This window comes from Dictyostelium purpureum (genome assembly GCF_000190715.1).
Source record: "Dictyostelium purpureum unplaced genomic scaffold DICPUscaffold_1, whole genome shotgun sequence".
Classification (NCBI taxonomy): domain Eukaryota; phylum Evosea; class Eumycetozoa; order Dictyosteliales; family Dictyosteliaceae; genus Dictyostelium; species Dictyostelium purpureum.
This window is the reverse complement of record NW_003519338.1, coordinates 170,592-192,714: the sequence shown is the minus strand read 5'-3', so window position 1 is coordinate 192,714 and position 22,123 is coordinate 170,592. Positions and strand designations below refer to the sequence as shown.

Below are 22,123 nucleotides of genomic sequence, written 5' to 3'. Positions count from 1 at the left end.
TCATTTTAAGTAATTTTTTTACCCTAAAAATTGGAACAAAATTATAGATATTTTTATTTATTAAACCTCAAATATTATTCTTTTTCTCTTTTATTTTGTTAATTTTTTGTTTTTCAAATTGAGATTCAAAACCATAGATCAGCCAATTCACTAAGTATGAGGACAATTTTCAGGAGGGTAAAAAAATAAATAAAAAAAATTTAAAAATTTTTTTTATTTTTACCAACTTTTAATTTTTTCTTGTAGCTTATTATATTTTATATGGCTTTTTTTAAAAGTCTTAAATTTTTTTTCATTTCAATAACTTCACAAAACCTACCATTGAGTCATCTTCTCAAAGAATGGAATCGTATATGATGTTCTTAAAAAGATAAAAGAGTTCATAACAAATTCAAAAATTTAAAAAAATAAAAAATAATAAATAGAATAGAAAAAAATTGTAAAATAATTAAAAGAAGGGAAAAAGAAAAAATTATTATATGTGTTTGTGCTGTAATTTTACACAAATTTATAAAATGGGTAAAATTGAATAACTTTATATGAAAATAGAGATAATTTTTTTATAAAAAAATTTTTGAACCGAAAATTTAAAAAAAATTTTGAATCTGGGAATATTTTGAAATTGATTTGAGATTTAAAATTTTTTTTAATTTTTTATGTAATTTTTTTTTACAAAGCTAAAATGTAATTTTTTTTTACCAAGTTAAAATTTTTTATGTAATTTTTTTTCAGAAGGTTTTTTTTCATCTATTATTTTTTAAAGAAATAATTTTTTTTTTTTATTCATTTCTAAAAAAATGGCAAATCAATTTTTTATGATCGAATTTGGTGGTAATGATACCGTCCTTTTACAAAATGGAGAAAATGGTGTAGAATATCTCCATTATAATTCTTTTCAAGATGCCCATTCAGCCCCAATGACTGAATTAATTAGTAATGTACCATTTTATATTGTTAGAATTGGCCAAGAAATTTTTGTTATTTCAGCAAAACTTTTGAACCAAACTTTAGAACCCTTGAATATATCAGTTCATCAAATTTTAAACTACGAAGAAGGAACCGGTATTCGTCCAATCAGCCTAGATCATTTTGAAGTAGTTCAGAACAATTCAATAGTATTCACTAGAGACAACCCAAATACAGGAGAAATCACTATCACTTTGAATCCACTTGCTTCAATTAATTAAAATAATAAAAATGGTTTAATTCTGGATTCATAAATTATGAACAAATCTAACACATTTATTTATTTTTTTTTGTAAAATTAATATTTATATAATATGACTTTTTATTTTTTTTTTTTTATAAATATCACTTCTCCATACACTATCTTTCTGCGATCATTTAACTATAATTTTTATTCAATTGTTGTTTTATTTCAACTATTTAAAAATAAAAAATAAAAAATATAGCATAAATTTAAAAAAAAAAAAATTAGAATTCTAATTTTATTTATTAATAATTTTAAATTCTGATAAACTATCATCTTCGTTTGGAGCTATATCTTCGAAATAATCTAATTTACTTTGTAAATCTGAAATTAATTCATCATCGTCCTGGGTGTCATTTAATTGATTTTCTAATGCCTTAATTAATTTATCTTCATCATCCCCATCAAAACTAAAACCATAACTATTCATTGCAGTTGTTTTATCTAATGAGGAACTATTATTATTTTTGTTGCTATTGGCTGTAGTGGTGTTGTTACTTGATGAGGATGAGGAAGAAGTATTTATTTGTCTAATTGCAGAGTAAGGAGAAGAAGAATCTGAATTCGTATTAATTAAAGTTATTGAATTATTACTTTCATTACTATTATTTAAACTTTTATTATTATTACTATTGTTGTTGCTATTCATACTATTTGCTCTATGATTTTCTTCTCTAGATTTTGCTAAAAAAATATAATTGGTTGATGGAGCAGAAGTAGAAACATTTGTTGATAAATTATTATTATTATTATTATTTGAAATACTATTAAAATTTAAAGAATTTGATAAACCACCATTATTAGAAATGATTTTTGAATTATCGATATTGTTATTATTATTATTTGGTGTTTGTTGATATAAACTATGATTAAATGAAACTGATTGATGAATAATTGATTTTCTATTTTCATTTGAATTAAAAGAACCTGGAGAATTTGAAAATTGATTGGGTGATTGTAAAGAACCTAAAGCATTTTCATGAAGACTTAAGTCTGATTCACAACGATAAACTGAACCAAACTTTAATGACATATTAGTTAAAAGATTAGATTTGATACGATTGAATTCTCTCCACTCGGTGTTATAACTTGACATTAATTGCTTATGATTTAAAACAAATTCGGCTGCCAATGTATCTTTAATATTTTGAACAGAAGATCGCACCCAAAGCGAGACTACAAGGTCACAAGGTTCATTATAGATTGCAAAGTCACCGGCATATTGAAAGATTGGATTGAAAAGCATGGATTTATGGGATGTAGTATCTCTTTTTTTACCTAGATGAATGGTTAAGTAGGTGATAATATCGATTGGATGATCGTTGATATCGATGATGGCGGAAGGATCAGTTAGTGATTGTAAAATAACATTTGGTTCGTATTTGGCCTCTAAAATCTCGATGAACAATCTACCAGTAGATTGAATCATTTTTATAGCAGAGTTTAAAATTTCAGTCCAATCCTCCAAGTCCTTTTCATTTTCGGCAGAGATGAGGTAACTCGCTTTGTGGGTTATAATTTCGAAACAGTAATCGTGACCTTCTTGTTGGGAAATCTCGCATTTAATTGATATATCCAAAATTTCGTTTACTGGGATCACACCAGCCGGTGTAGTATCTTTGGGCGATTTGTAGTAACTTAGAAGATTATCCTTCAAAACAAACCAACGACGTCTCCAACTCTTAAAATTGTGACCCTTCTTCAAGAGAAAACCACTGTGGACACCGAATGTACCTTGTTTTGATGCTATATCTTTTGCTTGCTTGATCTTTTCTGAATTATTTTTTGGTAAAAAGAAGACTGAGCCATTTTTGGGGTCTTTTTTAATTGCTTCGTGTCTAATCCACTTTATTTCCTTTTTAATTTCTTTTTGATACTCTAAAATTGATTGTGATGTAGAGGCTTCAATTAAAGGTGATTGACTACCATTACTATTATTATTTACAACTTCTTGAAATTCTAATTTTAAATTAAAATCATTACTAAATCGTTTATCTCCGTCGGCACCATCCAAATCTGATTTTGTTAAAATTAAAGTTGGCATTGAAAACATACCAGTGTGAAAATTTGCTCTGCATATTTGCTCTACTCTATAAAAGGGTGTGATGTGAGAGAATACCAATAAAATATCACCTCTAACGATCTTTCTAACTTCGAATATAATAGTTGCATTTCCAGATTGGTAGGTTCTAGTCTCCTTGGTATCACCTTCAATGGGAGCACTTGTAAAAATTCTAACACCTTTTTGAGTGGCACTGTAAATATTTAAAACTGGACATATACCTTGCTTCAGTGGTCCTAAAAAGAATTTGGGGATGGTAACCATAGATATCGACTTTAAAAATACTGGGCTTGGGTTAAGATCTTTTCCACCTAAATAGAGCTCTGAGAAATATTGTGTGTATCTAATTTGGGATGGACCTGTTATACCATAGTTATTATTGGATCTCTTTACTGCAAAGTATCGCATGGCATCTGATGCACTATCAAATAATCCACCATATTGCAATAAGCATGATATAACTGTACCGGTTCTACCTTTACCTGCCATACAATGAACAATTACAACATTTAAAGGATCTTTTCCTAACCAATCATAAATGGTTTTAACAATTTTAAATAATAATCCCAATGGTGGGGCATGATGATCTGGAAACCCACACCAATCTACAACCTAAATTATTATTTGTTATATTAAAAATAAATATTAATATTTACTGGAATGACGGTGGTTATAATTATTTGATATTGATTGTATAAAAACCTACACTTTTATTAAACAAACTATAGTCATATTTTCTTTCGCTGAGATTATAGATTAAATAATTATTTTTATGGTTTTCGTTTAACATTTTGGATACATCGTAGATTGAATTTCTATATGCACTTTCTACACCATCAGCTGGAAATGACATTGCAATTACACGTTCTGTAATATATGTAAGATCTAAATCGTATTCTTCATTTTCGAATCTGTTCTTATCAGCTGATATTGTTTTTCTAACTGCCTTTACAATTGAATTATACATTTATTATTATTTATATTTTATTTATTATTATTATTATTAATTTAATCTAATTTATAAAAAAATACACTGCATACACACAAAAACAAACACTAACACAAACAACTTTATCGTAATTTTATTATACAAAAAATATTATTGCTATATTATTATTACTATTATTAATATTTTATTATTATTATTTTATTATTATTTATTATTAATATATATATATATAATTTTATTTATTATTTCAAATAATCATAATATATTTTATTCAATATATATTTTAATATGCTAAAATATATATTTTATTGATTTTAAAAAACTATACTAATCTTATCGATATTGTAATATTAGTTTTTATATATCTTATTTGAAAAATATTAAAAAAAAAAAAAAAATAAAAAATAAAAAAGTAAGAAAAATAAAAAAAATTAAAAAAATTAAAAAAAAATTAAAAAAATTAAAAAAATTTTTTAAAAAAAAAAAAAAAAAAAAAAAAAATGTGTGTGAATATCCTTTTTTTATCGTTAATTTGAGTATTGAATATTTTTTTTTTTGTTTTTAAAGAATTAAAAAATTTTTTTATTCAATCTATTTATACCTTTATATTAAAACCTAATTATTTATTTATTTTATTTATTTTTAAAATTTTTTTTTTTTTTTTGTTGAAATTTTGAGTTTATTGTGGTTGGAAATCTGTTGAGGTGTACTTGTATGGGTTCTCTTTGGTTACAATTTGGATTTCCATGAAAGTGTTGATTACCAACTGGTATAGGTTCTACTCTTGGATAAAGGTATTTATTCTTATGGTATTTATGCTTATGGAATTATATTCAAATACGAGATCCTTGGGGGTAGTCATCTGGTTTGTAGTTTGGTGCAGTAAAGTAGAGAACTTTTTTGGCAATGTGCCGGGTGAAACTATCTGGTTAACATTATAACCGATCGTGAGTGTTTTGAGACTATTTGGTAATGAGTCGGGTAGAAATCCATGGTTAAAATCATGACCGAATTTGAGTGTTGTGAGACTATTTGGTAATGAGTCGGGTGGAACCACTTGGTTAAAACGATTACCAAATGTGAGGGTTGTGAGACTATTTGGTAATGAGTCGGGTAGAACTACTTGGTTAAAATCATGACCGAATGTGAGAGTTGTGAGATTATTTGGTAATGTGCTGGGTGGAACTACTTGGTTAAAACCATTACCAAATGTGAGTGTTGTGAGACTATTTGGTAATGAGTCGGGTGGAACCACTTGGTTAAAATGATTACCAAATGTGAGGGTTGTGAGACTATTTGGTAATGTTCTGGGTGGAACTACTTGGTTAAAACGATCACCAAATGTGAGTGTTGTGAGACTATTTGGTAATGAGTTGGGTGGAATTACTTGGTTAAAATGAAGACCGAATGTGAGTTTTGTGAGATTATTTGGTAATGTGTCGGGTGGAACTACTTGGTTAAAATCTTCACCGAATGTGAGTGTTATGAGACTATTTGGTAATGAGTTGGGTAGAACTACTTGGTCGTATTCACAACCGAATGTGAGTGTTGTGAGACTATTTGGTAATGTGCCGGGTAGAACTACTTGGTTAAAATCATAACCGAATGTGAGTGTTGTGAGACTATTTGGTAATGTGCTGGGTGTAACTACTTGGTTAAAATCATTACCAAATGTGAGTGTTGTAAGACTATTTGGTAATGTGCCGGGTAGAACTACTTGGTTAAAACGATTACCAATTTTGAGTGTTGTGAGATTATTTGGTAATGTGCCGGGTAGAAATACTTGGTTAAAACGATTACCAAATGTGAGTTTTGTAAGACTATTTGGTAATGCACCGGGTGGAATTTCTTGGTTAAAATCATAATTGAATCTGAGTTTGGTAATTGTATTTGATAAAGTTGTTAACCTTTCAGAAAAACCGGACAAAAATAATTTTGACAAAAATGGGGGAAATTCATTTTTATCAGGTAGTGGTCCGCTCCACTTAAGATTTGTTATATATGATTTGTTTTTAAACTCGTCATAACTTGATTTACAAAGATTTACAGCCCTGTGTTGAATAAACTTTAAAATATGATTATGGATTTCCTTTCTTATAACTTTATTTTCCCAAACTTTATAGAATAATCTATAATAAATAGTTAAAAAGAAAAAACCAATTAATATTATTTTAAATAATCTATTATTTATATTTATTATTGTACTTACCTATCACTAATATTGCTACTGTTTCTTAACTCTTCATTTATGGGAAACTTATCTAGGTCAGCTAATATCTTGCATTTAAGTAGCTTTTCCATTGTTAATATAAAAAACTTTAAAATACTTTAGAAAGATTTCTATAAAAAATATATTTAATAAAAAAACTTAAATTTAATTAACACTTGAAAATAAAAATTAAAAAAAAAAAAAAAATTTTTTTTTTTTTAACATTATTATTTTTAATTTAATAATAATTAAAATAAATTAAAAATAAATAAATTTAATTTTTGAATTATGGGGGGGGGGGGGAAATAACTTAAGTTTTTTATTTTTTATTATTACAAAAAATTAATTTATAAATTTCATTTGTTTATTTAAAAAATTGTATTGAACCTAAACTTGTGAATTTAAATCTTTTTGTGATAAAAGTTGGGCACCAAGTTCTTTGAATCTTGCATCTAAAAATGAAAATGTATCATTGGTGCCGAAATAAAGGTTGTTTGGTAGGTCATTTTGCTTGGCGTAATGATCAACTAAAATGGTAGATAGTTTTTTGACATCACCTAAAATAAAAAATAAAAATAAAAATAATATTGATTTTAATAATTAATATTGATTTATATTTATATTTATATTTATATTCATATTTAATTATATCATTACCTGGAACCATAGTTGCAAAAAGTGGTCCCATATAAGTATTCCAAAAATTTTTGGTGTCATATTCTTCAATTTGATTTTCAACATGTTGATTAGTAAAGTTTGTTTTAAAATAACCCAATACAATTGTCGAAACTTTAATGTTAAATGGTTTAACATCTAATGCTAGTGATTGAGTTGTGCTGGCTAATGCAGACTTTGCACCTGAATAAATACCATAACCTGCAATTCATTATTGTAATGTTAGTAAGTACTGTATTTTATAAGCATTCTACTTTACCATTATTACTTACGTGGAAGAGAGTTGTATGCCAAAGCCGAGCTAACATTAAAGATATAGCCTTGTTTTTGTTGACGCATCCATGGTAAAGCAGCTCTGATAACTCTTACTGGATAGAAATACAAAACTTCAAAATAAGTTTTAAAGTCATTTTCTGATGATTCCTCTAACGAACCAATATTGGAGCTACCTGCATTATTGACTATGTGTGTAAGATTACCAAAGAGTTTGATTGTCTTTTCAATTGACTCTTTGATATTATCCTCACTTAAAATATCTACTTGAATACCAAGGAAGTTTGAATTTTTTGTGATGGTGTCCGATAACTGTTCAATCTTTTTAATGTCTCTACTTGTACCAGTGACTCTATTCAAAGGATTCTTTAATAGCTCCTCTACAAGAGATAGACCAAATCCGCTTGTGCATCCTTTATGCATAAATTAAAAATAATTAAAAAAAAATAATTAAAAAAAAATTTTTAATTCAATTGGTTTTTATAAAATTTACCTGTTATATACCAAACATTAATATTTGATTCTATGGCTTCCATTTTTTTATTAATTATTTATTTGTTATCTATTTGTTTTTTAAATCATTTAATTATTAAAATTTTAATTATTTATATTTTTTTTAAAATTAGTTTTTTTGACTTATCAAATTTTATTATTATTTGAAAATTTTAAAATTGGTAAATGGAATGCATTCTATATCGTTTTTGTTCTTTAAATGATGATTAAATTTTTACCATAGCTCTTTAAAAAAGTGATTTATTTTTTATTACTCTGAATTTATCTAATTTTTTATTTTTTTTAATTATATAAAAATAAAAATAAAAAAAAAAAAAATAAAAAATTAGATTTTTTTTCAAAATTTTTTTCAAACAATTCAAAATAAAAATAAAATTTTTTTTATTTTAAATTTATTATTTTAAAATGATGAAAGAAAACAAAAATAAAAAAATTAAACTTGATCATAATAATAATAATAATAATAATACAAAAAAAAATAAATATAAAGATATTGATTATTTTATAAAAAAAACAAAATCAGATGATAGGGATAAAATATTAATTGGATTGGAAGCACTCTTTGATATAATAGTTCTAACTGATGAATGTGACCCAATCAAAAATATTATATTGTCTGGACTGGTACCAAAATTTATAGAATTTTTGTATTTAAAAGATAAAAAAATTCAGTTTGAAACATGTCGGATTTTAAATAAAATCGTATTAAGTGGTCAAAGTTGTTTAGAATCAGATACAGTACATGCTTTAGTTAGTTTATTAGACAGTGGGGACCCAGATTTATTTAATAAAGCAACAAAGTGCCTTACATCCATTTCAAAGAATAAAATATCACAAGATTTGGTTTTAGACTCTGGTGCCACAACTAAAGTTTTACAATTATTTTCAATAGATCAAGAGAATCATAGATTATCATTTATAAAAAATATAAGTTGTTTATGTAAGTTTATCATTAAAATATAAATAAAATATAATAGTAATAGCAACAATATTCACAATAATAATTTAGTTTTTAGTATATGTAGATATCATATTCCATCATTTAAAACCATTGAGGATTTCTTTCCATTCATTCACTATGTGTTTTTAAATGTCACTGATGAAATGATTTATTTAAATGTATGTAAAGTATTATCAAGAGCTATATCAGAATTTCCGGAAGAAACAGTTTCTATGTTTTTTAAATATGACTTATTTGGTAAAATAATAGAACTTTTATATTATAAAGATAATCTTGAAATCCAAAACTGGTCATTAAATGTTGTTGGAAGCCTAATTTGCACTGAGGGTGTGGGTTTTATTAAAATATTATCATTCAGAGGATTGCTTCCACATTTATTAAGACTCTTATCAAGTGAAAAGAAAAAAACTAGTGCATGGATCATCCGTAACATTGCAATAGAACCATGCACTCAACAACTATTATTCGACCACGGCATTGTTGAAAAACTCATATCGATGCTTGATAGTGAGAAAAAATTATTAAATGATATTTTGTATCCGATATACTACTGTCTTAGAGATCCTGATATTGTCAATCAAATGGTAGAGCTCGGCATTGTCAAGCTCTTATGCTCATTACTCTCTACCTTGTTTTATGATAATGATAGGGACATTCTTGTACTCAAAGCTCTACTATTGATTTTGAATGTCAATGATTTATCTTCTAATAATACTTCAATTGTATTAGAAGTTTTTATGGAAGCCCAATTCTTGCACCACTTAAACAATTTTGTCGGAAAAAACCAAAATCATTTAACTTCTAAAGAAATCTCCAAAGTTGAAAAACTAATTTGTTATTTTGATGTTTATTCAAACGAAATTTCCCAACTATATCATTTAAAGGAACATTATTATAATAAATGGGATCTAATTTAATAAAATAGTTTTTATATAATTTTTCTTGATTAACTATTTTTACTTTTTTATATCACTTGTCACTTTTTTTTTTCTAAAATAATATATAAAATTTGTTGTGATTGAAAACAAAATTTTTTTGATTAATTATGGATGTTCTTGTAATTTAAAAAAATTAACACAAATCAATAAAAGTGTCCACGTGTTAATTTTTTTATTTTTTAGATTTTTATTTTTTTTTTTTATTTTTTTTTTTTATTTTAATTCACTTCACTTTTTTTTTATTATAATAATATTGTAACATCCCCTTAAGTTTTTTTGCGGGTTTTCACGACCCGCTTTTGTTATTCATGCAGAATGTGTGTTGTTATTTTCAGCAGATATTTATTTTCATTCAAAGAACAAAAAGATATTTTGGTGAGATTTTCCCTCTTTCTTGGAGTTAAAAGCTAGAAAAGGGTGCATTATATTTTTTATTTTTTTATTTTAAAAATACAGGTAAGTGTAGTCTTAAAAAAAAATTTTTTTTGTGCATACCACAAAATAAAAAAAAATGTTAAATAGATATATCATTTTTATATTATTAATTCTTTTGTTATTTATAGTAATTATCAATGCATTTACTCTAAAACAATCACACTATTTTAATAATAAAAAATATTTATCAAAAGATAATGATTGCCAATTCAGTAGCATATTATTATGCACACCAGATAATGGTGAGGATTGTTCATCCTATTCTTTAACTTCTCCCAATAATCCTCAAACGTTAAGTAATATCCCATTAGACTCAGGAATTTATGAAATAGTTATCATTACTAAAGTTGCTGGGGAGTATATAGTAAATTTTGGTTCTGTTCCTTTACCCGTCACATTTTATTGTTTTGGTAATATTAATTTTATAAAATGCCATTAAATATTTAAAACTAACAACATTAATAATAACAAACTTATATTTATTCAATTAGATCTTGATCTTAATAAAATTACCATATCAAAATATAATGGGGATGATGGTTATTTTTTAAAACCAAATGTAGAAACTATGGGATTTGATATTGTAGAAATTTATCAAATGCTTGGAGTTGACAGCGATGTTTCGGCAGAGGCTCTTGGTACAGAGGTTTTAGGTTTAAGTAAATGCACATTCAAGTATATGTATACCAATCTTTTCAAATTATCTTGTGTCTCTTTTTTACCAGATTATAATATAGCATCAATAAAAGTTAAAATAACATCAGGCACATCAAGTAAAGAATTTGATTTAGAACCATTCTTTAAAGGTATTCTATTAATAAAACGATAATAATAATTCTATTATTATTTTTACTAATATCATTGATTTTTTATTACTAGATTATTATAGTTTGAGCGATATTAAAACCTATCCAGACTTAGCGGATTTACAAAATCTTCAAGCACTTGGCTATTCTGAAGGTGCAGTACTTTCAATAAAAGTAAACACGACTGTAGACAAAGGTTATTTTGTTGTATACCCATTGGCAGCTACAAAAGATACCCAAATGCTCCCCATTTATAGTGATAATTCAGGAACAACTTATTTGTATTCAATTTCAACATTTATACCAAAGGAATATAGTATTTTTTATCCCAGTGCTTCAAATATTAATTTAGAAGCTAAAATTCAAACATCGGTTAAACAATGTATGTATTTAATGATAGAAATAAAAATAATAAATACTTAATATATTAATATATTTTATTTTTTTATAATTTAATATTTAGATGAAAAGTCTCCAATTCCAAAAATATATGATAATTTAGGACAATACCCAGACTCAATGCTGTTTATATCTTACGGATTTTCAGAATTAAAAAGAAATGATTATGATCCAATAAGTTCCTCTTGTTTCGATTCACAAAAAACATCTACCAGATTTCCATTCGGTTATGCTTACTCTGATGGCTCCTCATACTGGTATCAAATATCAACTGTTGTAAAACCATCATTAATGATTGGAAATGGAAACTTTCCAGCAAACTTAGAATCGGATATTGATAAGATAAATGGAAATATTTATTTTCCTTTATTAAGTGAGTAATTTAAATTTAAATTAATTTTAATTCATAAAAAGGTACCTTCTACTAATTTTTTTAATTCAAATAGCACCAATTATACAAGATAATCAAAAATCACCTCGTCTAATAGGTTTTACCAAAACCCATTTAGACTATGACTCATACCTTTTCAGAATTAGCGCTAAAACACCATATCAATTTAGTTATATTAAAACTGGAGCTAATTTGGCTTCTCTTTATGGACACGAGATTTTGGTTTCAGGCTCTAGTACAGAAGGTACATATGAGTTTATAGCTCAAGAACATCCAGATTTAAAAATGATATTGTATGATAAAGTGGCAATGAGTATAGTTTTAAACTCAAAATCTTTTGGTACAGATAGTGGTTCAGTTTTCTCATTTTCTGGACCCACTATTGTTAAAAATTGTAAATATTTTTTATATTAATTATATTATAACAATCATTTCAAATGCTAATATATGTTTTAATATTATTTTTTGTATAGTTGATATTACAACGATTAAAGATGTATCATTTTTATACAATGATATTGATATTACCAATCGTAGACATTACAATATTCTCTATTTCAACTATCCAACTGATATACCAAGAGAAACATTATTTAAATTGACACCAAATGACCCAGGTGTTATTTCAAATCCGACTATAGATCCCTCTCTTCAAAACAAAGGTACCATATCATTCTTTTCAAAATGGAACGAAACAAAACAATCATTCCAAATCGAATTCTATGTAGAGTCAAATTCATTATCAAGTAATACAAACTTTCCATTTACAATTAGTTACAGTACCTATGAATTGTATAGTTCAATGTTAAATACTCAATTAAGAATTAAAAGATCGAGTAAGTAAATTGATCATTTATAGATCTAAAAATGCTATCTGTTATATTAATATTTTATTTAGAAATGGATTTACAAGGCCCAATGTTTAAAGAAATAACTAAAATTACACCACAAAACCAACTCGATAGCAATAACAATAAATTTTCAGTATTTGGATGGAATATTAAAATTGAAGATCCAATCAATGGCTTAGAAGGAGGCTATGTTATAATTAAAGGTGATGTAGATCAATCCACTTATAACTTTACAGTCAATCCAACAAAAGCAAAATCAGGAGATAAATATTTGGGCGAATATGAATTCAAAATCAATATCACATATCCATGTATAACACAAAACTATGTTATCAGTGAAGTTAAACTCTACGATACAGTTAATAGACCCTCTTATTTCGCAGTCCTTCCATCCACCAAAATTCCTTTTTATATCATAAACCCTTTTATTGGTGCTATAAATCCTTTTTTATATTATTTAAAAGATACCAATATCAACAAAATTCAGTTACAATGTGTACCATTCAATGATAATACACCACCAGAACTATTACCTGAATCCCTTGATATTGGCTCTGGTCATTTAATAGATGTTGGTAAACCCCAGCTTAGATCCTTTAGTTTTTCGGCATATGATCTTGAAAGTGGTATGAAAAAAGATGTATATCCAATCGTGTATCTCAGCAACACAGCCAATCAAATTCTTGAATGTAAAACAAATATTACAAAGTTCAAAGAATTTTCTGCTAGTTATATGTGTTCAATGGAGATACCTCTAGGTTTTGGATATCCTGGTATACTTGCTGTATCTATATATGGCTTAATAAATAACAATGGTTTATTTAGTGGCTACTCGACACAAAAACTATATGACTTTGAATCTTATCAACCTTTCGAGACATTGTATTCAGCATCACTACCACTACTTTCTGGTAGCAGTGAAATTAATGAAAAGGGTGGAGATATATGGCTATATGGTATATATTTAGATGATACAAGTGTTGCAACCATCAAATACTCAAATGGAACAACTGAAATGCTCACCCCAATAGTTAGTTATCAATCAGCAATTAAAATTACAAATATTAAAGCAACCGATCAACCATTTGAAATCTTTGTTTCAACATTATCCAGGGGTGATTCAAATATAATGATTGTAAAGCCAACTTTATATAATCTATATTACGTAAATTGTAATAACAATGGTTTATCAACTGGTCTAAATGGTAAATGTATTTGCAATAATAAATGGACAACTATAGATACCAATAAACAATGTTCAGTACCAAATCACTATATATATGGTTCAACACAAGTATCACATCTAATTGGTGGTGAAATTACATTAAATGGCTGGTTTGGTGACATCAAAAATAATCCAAAACTCTACATTGGCAATAAAGAAGTCACTATCAAATCAATAACATCAGATTCAATTATAACTACTATCGAGCCAGGCACTGCAGGTCAAGTTCAAGTTAACTATACTCAAAATTCACTCACTTGGAGCGGTAAAATCTATCCATATATATCAGATAAACAATGTCCATTAAGATGCGAAGAACATGGCACTTGTAACAAAATAACAGGGGTATGCAAATGTAATTCGGGGTACACAGGTTTCGATTGCTCATCACCAATAAACAACAATGGAGGCGGTGAAACAGAAATTGATAACAATGGTACATCTATTATTAAGAATCAAGATATAGGATATTCAATTTCAATTGATTCAGTTGTAGAATTAGATTTAGAAGGCAATTCAGTATCAAAAATAAATCTCACAAACAATTGGATATTTATAAATAAAGTCGGATCAACCACAACATTCAAGCAAAATAGAAATAACGAAGATGAAACACAGGCATTATTAACATTAATTATTGAAGAGGTCAACGATAAAGATAAAGATTTTACATTTGCAGGTAATGAATTTACAGTAACTAAAGGAGGTCTTAAAATGTCACTTTCAATTTCAAACTGGTTATACAAGAGTAATTTAAATACATTACAAGTGCAAATGTCTTCTGATGCCTCAACTGTTTCATCAAATGGTTGCAAAGAGTTTGCAATAGAGTCCCAATCAAATATCAATAATATAATTAATAATATCAACTATTTAAAAATCATTAAAAATGGCAATGTACTATATTCAAGATTCCAAGATAAAATACTATCAGACAACAGACCAACTACAGTTACAGCACAATTACTATCAAAAGATGAAACATCTGTAAAAATTGCACTAAATCTACCACATTGTGAAGATTGTTTAATCGATCCAGGTATGTATATAATTTAAATTATATATAATTCCACACATATTATTATATTTTAAAACTTTTATTAATTTATATTTTATTTTTTAAGATTTCTCATTATTAATAACATCAGGTTATCTAAACAATTGTAACACTGGGTCTAAAAAATGGGTTGTTGCCGTTGCAGTCGTTTGTAGTATAGTTGGGCTTGCTGTATTAATATCTCTATTTATATTTTTCAAAAAAAGTACATTCCTAAAAATCAAAATTTATACATTAAAAAAATATTTAAAAACAAAGCAAATTAATTAAAAATTTGTAATAAAAATTTATATATTAAATTCCAATTTGTATTTTTGTTTAATTTTTTTCTTTATTTAATAAATAACAAATCTTTATTTAATAAATTCGACTTTTTTTATTTATTTGGTTACTAGTATTACATCGTTTACTTTTTAAATTATTTTGTGTTTATACATATATTGGATATATTTTATATATTGTTTTCATTTTCTGTATTATTTTGGTCATTATTAGTATCATTATTTTCTGCTATATTATTATCATTTATTATATGATCTGTAGAAGAGTTAATATTAGAATCTGATGATGCTATTATTGATACTGGAGTTTTAGAGTTTGTACGAGCAATATTATTTGATGATTTTTTTGATGAGAAACCACTGTCATCCATTGTCATTGAATTTAGATCTATTTCGATTGCACCGCTACCATTTGATACATGTTTACCACTGGAGCTACTATCGTGAATTGAAGTTTGAGATGAATTGGATTCTTTTGCAATTTTAGAAAATTTAAAATAGTTTTTCCAATATACACCATCATCAGCTAAAGCAACCATTACTACTACACATTGGGGAAACTCTAAAAAAAATGTTACAAAAATTGCAGCGTAACGATAATTTGAACTTGTAGAAATCTTTGAAATGGCAACTATAATCTCTCTAACAATCATACCCAATACGATGAATAAACAAATTAAAGATAAACGAAGAGTTCTAGAGATTGTTTTTTGAAAGGTGTTGGATTTCTTATCTTGAGTTTTTAAATTTATTACCAATACAAAACCATTTACTAATAAAAAGGTACCTAATAATGCTACCAAAGAAATAAAACCTTTTGAACTAACTGATGCGGTTAATGTTTTAGATTTTACATTTACTAAAACCATTAATATTATATTCCATGCAAATAAAATTGCAGTGATGGCCCATGCTGAATACCAAGTTTTCTTTATATTTCCCATTGCAATTTTTTTACTAGTGAAAAAAGTATACAACAATCTAGTCCAAAAACAACCTATAAAAATCCTATATACATTTTAAAAAAAAAGAATCCTTATAATTAATTTAAATATCTCTTAATAACTTTTAACTAAATTCTATAAATTACCATTCTGTAGATAAAAATAATGTTCCCCAAATACCCTAAAAGAAATTATTTTAAAAAAAATTAATAATCTATCAAATAATTTATTTATTTTTACTTCTCATACCATATACCATGAAACCGAACCTGTTCTTGTATCTGCAAAACCAATTGAAAAAAATGATTGTAAAGTTCTGACTATAGGTGCAAAATATTGAGTAATTATTTAGAAATTTGTTTATTATTTTTAAAAAATATTTCATTACTTACAAAAAGGGAATAAAGTGATCGAAACAAATGTCATAAACCTGGGAGTTGGGCCCTTTTTTTTTTTTTTTAAGTGTAATAATTCATAGTATGTTTGAACTATATTTAAAACAAATAATACGAAAAATGAAACACCCCTAACAATGTAAAATGCTTTAACCAACTTATCATATTCTTCGTCCCCTGTAAAAGGATATTTACCATCAACATTATTTTCCATTATATAATTTGATTATATTTATTTAAAATTTGATTTTTTTTATTTAAACAAAATATATATTATTTTATTTTTTTTGCGATTTGTGGTGATTAAAAAAACAAATCATAAAAATTAAATTAAAAAAAAAAAAAAATTGTTTATATCCAACAAATAAAATTTAGTTCAATGATGATACGAATATAAAAATAAAATAAAATTAAAAAATATAAAAAAAAAAAGTTCAAACCATCCAAAGTCTCACAGATAAAAAAAAAATTTTAAAATAAAATTTTAAAATAAGGTGGTATTTTCATCGATTGATTGATGCAAAAGAATGGTTTATTTTAAAAAAAAATTATATTAATTCTCTCTTTTAAAACCGAGTATAGTTTTAAAATATTTTTTTTCAATTTTTTTTCAATTTTTTAAATTATTGATTATTTTTAATGGGCGTAAAAAAAAAAAAAGATCTCCACCGCAATCAATGAATGAGTGAACCTTTAAAAATCTAAAAGTTTTTTTTTTTTTTTTTTTCTCTTTCCTTTTCCTCTCGCACAATATTACCCTGTTGAAAATTAAAAAAAAAATATTTTTTTAAAAAATTTTTTTTATTGCACATTAACAAATTGGTGGAGTATTTTTTTAAAGTATTTTATTTTATTTTATTTTTTATTTTATTTATTGGGTATTATTTTTATGTGGTATTGCAGTTAAAATGAGTATGAGATTATAAAATATAAAAAAATAAAAATCTGAAATATTTTTGTTTCACAAAAAATTTTAAATTTTATTGGTGGTTTAATTTTTATCAATACTATCGTTATTATTATCACTGATTGTGTTGTTATCTTGATCATTAATATTTTCCCCATTATTGATTATTGTATTATTGCTGTCATTATCGTTTTTGTTATTATTTTCATTATTGCTATCTATAATTGTATCACTATTATTTTCTGTATTATTACTATTATTGCTATTATCTATATTTGTATCGTTATTACTATTATTATTATTATTATTATTACTATTATTTTCTTTTTCTTCTTTGTCTTTATTTATTTTTTTTAATGATTGGTTTTTTTCATTTAAAACTCTTTTGATTGAATTGAAAATATCCGAGGTTTTAACACCAATTTTTTTATAAAATAATAAATATGGGTCATTTGAAACTACATGGCTTAGACTACTGGGTCTAAATGTACTGTCACTAATATAAAACCATTGTTCATTATAGTCATCATAAATATATGCAACGTAATGGCCACCACCCATTCCTCCCATATGTTCAACAATACCATTTAACTGATATTTTTGATTATGAATATTTTCAATTTCTTCTTCTTTTTCTTCTTCTTTTTCTTCTTCATTTTCTTTATTCTCTACATTTTCTTCTTGTTCTTCCTTTTCTTTTTCTTCATTCTCTTCTTTTTGTTCTTCCTTTTCTTTTTCTTTTTTATTTTTAGTTTGATCAGTAAATGATGATAAATCTAAAACAATTGGAAATTCAATTCTCTTTGAATTTTTTTGGAAGCCTGTTCTAGTTTGCATAAATCTTTTTAATTGAATAGTTAAAAATGGTGGTGTTGATGATAATAGATATTGCTTACTGGCGTTTCTTCTATACTTTTCAATATCGTCTTCATCATCATTAGATTTCTTTGAGTCTTTTTTATTTGGTGTTGATCTTTTTTTGTTTTTCTTTTGGGCTGGTTTGGAGTCATGTTGTTGGATTGAATTTTCGATATTATCGATGTTTTCAATGTTTTCAATTGGGATAATGACTGGAGTACTATTAAGACTGCTATTATCATCTGAATTTTTACCTTCTAATAGACTTGATGGGGTTTCTGTATTATTTGAGTCAATTTCAATATCACCATTCTCTTTATTGATTTCTATCGATTCAAGCTTCATAGCGGCAGCAGCTCTCTCTTTTTCTAATCTTAATAACTCTTGTTGTTCCCTTTGTTTTGCTTTCTTTTCTTTATAAATCTTTTTACAGTTTGAACAAATAAAACCATTTTCACCGGATAGTAACTCTGGATTTGTAAATTGAAGCAAACATGATAACAATGTGTTTGCGCTGTAGGCATCGGATGGTATATCTTTCCTTAAATCAATTGGTTCTTTTTGTAAATCCTCTTCCTCATCTTCTTCAATTTTACCCAAGTTCTTACCACTTTCTTCGTCATCTTCAGGATTTAATTTAATGGATTCAAAGCTATTTTCTAAATCACTAATTGAACGTTGATGGTTTTTAATAGAATCTTGCTTTTCCTCAACGATATTATTTGAAACTGTTGATAAGGGTGATTCGGTAAATATATTATTATTATTGCTATTGTTATTTTTATTATCATTACTATTGTCATATAAACCAATTGTATTTACTGATTCATTTTGATAGTCATCGATGAAAGTATCACAAAGATTATTTTGAGTTGATTCTGTAACTGGAGTTGGTTCTGGTACTTTTTCTTTAATTATATAGTTATACTCGTTTAAACCATCATCGTCGACATTTTTAATCTTTGAATCATCTACGTATAACGATGATGACATGGATGACTGTTGTTGAAGGTAAAGTTGGTGTCTTTTCTTTTCTTTTTCGTCCTCATCATCCGAATCATCGATATTTATGATTCTTGAGGTTTGACTATCGAAAATTTTTTCAGCACCGTCCGGAGTATTTGATTGGTTGGTTTCAATTAATGGATGGCTGATGTCAATATCACCACCAATACTATTAGTATCTGATATATTTGAAAATAATGGTGATCCCGGTATAGAGTTGGAGTTTGATCTAATTGGAATTTGTATATGGGTATCACTTATTATGGTGTCTGCTAAAATACTATTATTTGATAATGATTGAATAGGTACATCTAATTCATTACTGTTATCTGGTAAACCTTCATTAACTTTTTCTTCTTCTTTAATAGCACTTTCACTCTGGTCTTTGAGCTCCTCTCCTTCCTCTTGTTTATTTTGACCCTCTTTTTCTTCTTTTTCCTTTTGTTTTGCTTCTTTTTTTCTTAAGTTTTTCTTTTGAGCTTTGGAAAGTTTTTTCTCTGATCTGGTTGGTGGCGAATCAGTAGACTTTAGGGTTTCTGGATCTAAAGAGTCATAAATATTTGAATTATTATCATCGCTAATTTTAATGATTTCATTTAAAACACCAATGTTTGATTTTCTTAATAAAGGTGGTGTTGAGACTCTTGGCATAACAAAATTGTGACCTTTGGCTTTGTTGGAGTGACCAGAAATGTCAGATTGTGATGGAATTGGTAAAGAAAGATCTAAAAATGGTTCGTATGTTTTCGAAACATAGCCGCAATGGAAACATGTTATTATACTAATTAACTGACCACCAAAAATCTTATCAATATAGGTTGGGTCCTTTCTTCTTTGAGTTGTGTTTTGTTCTTCAGAGATTAATCCATCTAATAAATATCTTAATAATTCGTGTGAATCTTGTTGTTTAAATCCTCTAAACCTTGGAGACCTATAAAATGAAAAAAATAAAAAGTTAATAACCCCTTTTTTTTTTTTTTATATTTTATAAAAAATGATAAAATCATACTTTTTACAAATTTCTGAAAATAATCCTGTTGGTGAAATGTGGGTGTGTTTAGTTTTATACATCTTATTAAAGAAATAGTACATCTCCATAGTAAGTGGGCTACTTGTATGAATTTTACTTCCAGGTGTTCCAGGCTCTTTTAAAAATATGTCCCTTAAAATATTTACATGTGTTAAATTTTGCATAATTGAGTTGAAAAAACATGTGTTGCCTAAATTATCTAAACCTTTGACACCATCTCCGATTGCTAAAACTTTATCAAAATTTTCATTCTCTTCATCATCATCAAGAATTCTATTCTTCTTTTTTCCGATGCTACTTGCACCATTTTGTTTAGCACTTGAACCTATATCTTTAACATGGCATGTTGAACATTCTAATGGTGGCTTTATATTGCTTGAATAGTTATTTATACCTTTTTTATTTGTACTTAAATTAAATGATTCTAAGCAGTTCTGAAAATAATTAAAATATTAGTATTAATACATTTACTGTAAATTTATTGTCTATTTGAAGATTCTTGTTTTTACATACTGTACAAATATATGAATCATTAATTCTCTTTAATGTTATTGTATCACCATCTTCGTTAATGGTGATTTTAACTTGATTATTACTATTATTATTATTATTACTATTATTACTGGTATTGCTATTGCTGCTGCTTCCTTTACTAGAACTCTGTTGCTTTTTATTATTTTCGACTAATAAGCTCTTTTTTTGATTCTTTTTCTTTTTATCTCTACCTCCTCCCATCTCTTTTTTTCTGTTATCAAAATAAATAAAAAAATTTATATAATTATTATTTTATTTGCTGTGTGTGTTTTTTTTATAAATATAAAGATATATATTATTATACTATAATAAACAAATTTTATATATAAATTTGTTTATAACTTTATCTATTAAATTACAATTTAAATTAAAATATTAAAAAAAATAAAATGAAAAAAAAAAAAAATTTCAAAAAATGAAAATTAAAAAAAAAAAACAAATAATTTTTTTTTTTTTTTTTTTTTTTTTTTTTTACCACACACTCACTTAAATTTAATTATAATAATAACAGCATAGTGTGTTAAAATTATATAGTATACTAAACCATAAATATAATAATATTAATAATTGAATAAATATTCATTTTCAATTAAATAAATATGAACATCATTCGAATAATCTAAAAACTATTACAATAATATAATTTTATTTTATTTTATTTTTTTTTATTTTATTTTATTTTTTTTATTTCGTTTTATTTTTGCTTTGTGTGTTAACTAAAGTAAACAAAGTTATCCTTTTCAATTTCTTTTTCAAAGGATTTGAATATTTTATTTTGTCAAAATATTCAAATAATAATATTTTTTGGAGCCAGTTATGGCTTTTTTATAATAAAAAAATCAAAAAAAAAAAAATTAAAAATTAAAAAAAAAAAAAAAAAAAAATTTATAGAAATTAAATATCTGAGGACAAAAAAATTGATTCAATTCCTTGGTTACTTTTGATTAAAATAATCAATTATCATTCCACATCACACACATTTTTTTATTTATTTTGTTTTATTTTATTTTAATATTTATATATTTTAAATAAACATTACCACACACATACACACATAACATTATATTTTATTATATACACACATATAAACAAAACACAATACCACACAATAACACACCACATACTACTCATTTTACACATTTTATAATTAATATTTTCATTTTTAGTAGTGTAAATAAAATTTATCATAGTTGTCATATTTAAAATAATAATAAT

At 25.7% G+C, this 22,123-nt stretch overlaps 9 protein-coding genes across 9 annotated transcripts; 4 read left to right on the top strand and 5 right to left on the bottom strand.

The window, feature by feature from the left end:
• Positions 1–793: 793 nt before the first annotated feature.
• On the top strand, positions 794–1,226 carry DICPUDRAFT_96226 (uncharacterized protein). The gene has a single exon (XM_003282896.1). It carries the CDS (start codon positions 798–800, stop codon positions 1,185–1,187), a length of 390 nt encoding a protein of 129 aa, XP_003282944.1. The 5' UTR covers positions 794–797; the 3' UTR covers positions 1,188–1,226.
• Positions 1,227–1,448: 222 nt separating this feature from the next.
• On the bottom strand, positions 1,449–4,239 carry DICPUDRAFT_25009 (uncharacterized protein; the record flags this gene model as incomplete). Its single annotated transcript, XM_003282837.1, has 3 exons — positions 1,449–1,690; positions 1,805–3,884; positions 3,979–4,239. 3 exons carry the CDS (start codon positions 4,237–4,239, stop codon positions 1,449–1,451), a joined length of 2,583 nt encoding a protein of 860 aa, XP_003282885.1.
• Positions 4,240–5,143: 904 nt separating this feature from the next.
• Positions 5,144–6,352, bottom strand: DICPUDRAFT_18369 (uncharacterized protein; the record flags this gene model as incomplete). Its single annotated transcript, XM_003282836.1, has 2 exons — positions 5,144–6,092; positions 6,147–6,352. Coding segments are annotated over 2 exons (1,155 nt in total), but the record flags the coding sequence as incomplete, so codon positions are not given.
• A 465-nt stretch (positions 6,353–6,817) lies between these two features.
• Positions 6,818–7,914, bottom strand: DICPUDRAFT_73900 (uncharacterized protein; the record flags this gene model as incomplete). The annotated part of the gene is made up of 4 exons (XM_003282835.1): positions 6,818–6,987; positions 7,088–7,306; positions 7,378–7,791; positions 7,872–7,914. 4 exons carry the CDS (start codon positions 7,912–7,914, stop codon positions 6,818–6,820), a joined length of 846 nt encoding a protein of 281 aa, XP_003282883.1.
• Positions 7,915–8,296: 382 nt separating this feature from the next.
• On the top strand, positions 8,297–9,769 carry DICPUDRAFT_146526 (uncharacterized protein; the record flags this gene model as incomplete). Its single annotated transcript, XM_003282895.1, has 2 exons — positions 8,297–8,831; positions 8,901–9,769. 2 exons carry the CDS (start codon positions 8,297–8,299, stop codon positions 9,767–9,769), a joined length of 1,404 nt encoding a protein of 467 aa, XP_003282943.1.
• A 532-nt stretch (positions 9,770–10,301) lies between these two features.
• Positions 10,302–10,664, top strand: DICPUDRAFT_146525 (uncharacterized protein; the record flags this gene model as incomplete). Its single annotated transcript, XM_003282894.1, has 1 exon — positions 10,302–10,664. The coding sequence occupies one exon, from the start codon at positions 10,302–10,304 to the stop codon at positions 10,662–10,664; it is 363 nt and encodes a 120-aa protein (XP_003282942.1).
• Positions 10,665–10,793: 129 nt separating this feature from the next.
• DICPUDRAFT_146524 (uncharacterized protein) lies at positions 10,794–15,171 on the top strand (the record flags this gene model as incomplete). The annotated part of the gene is made up of 8 exons (XM_003282893.1): positions 10,794–11,031; positions 11,105–11,413; positions 11,495–11,803; positions 11,877–12,215; positions 12,295–12,657; positions 12,720–14,936; positions 15,022–15,108; positions 15,161–15,171. The coding sequence occupies 8 exons, from the start codon at positions 10,794–10,796 to the stop codon at positions 15,169–15,171; spliced, it is 3,873 nt and encodes a 1,290-aa protein (XP_003282941.1).
• A 234-nt stretch (positions 15,172–15,405) lies between these two features.
• On the bottom strand, positions 15,406–16,788 carry DICPUDRAFT_24967 (uncharacterized protein; the record flags this gene model as incomplete). The annotated part of the gene is made up of 4 exons (XM_003282834.1): positions 15,406–16,243; positions 16,326–16,360; positions 16,429–16,495; positions 16,568–16,788. 4 exons carry the CDS (start codon positions 16,786–16,788, stop codon positions 15,406–15,408), a joined length of 1,161 nt encoding a protein of 386 aa, XP_003282882.1.
• A 744-nt stretch (positions 16,789–17,532) lies between these two features.
• On the bottom strand, positions 17,533–22,105 carry DICPUDRAFT_96224 (uncharacterized protein; the record flags this gene model as incomplete). The annotated part of the gene is made up of 5 exons (XM_003282833.1): positions 17,533–20,275; positions 20,354–20,808; positions 20,888–21,119; positions 21,395–21,446; positions 22,033–22,105. 5 exons carry the CDS (start codon positions 22,103–22,105, stop codon positions 17,566–17,568), a joined length of 3,522 nt encoding a protein of 1,173 aa, XP_003282881.1. The 3' UTR covers positions 17,533–17,565.
• Positions 22,106–22,123: the final 18 nt, after the last annotated feature.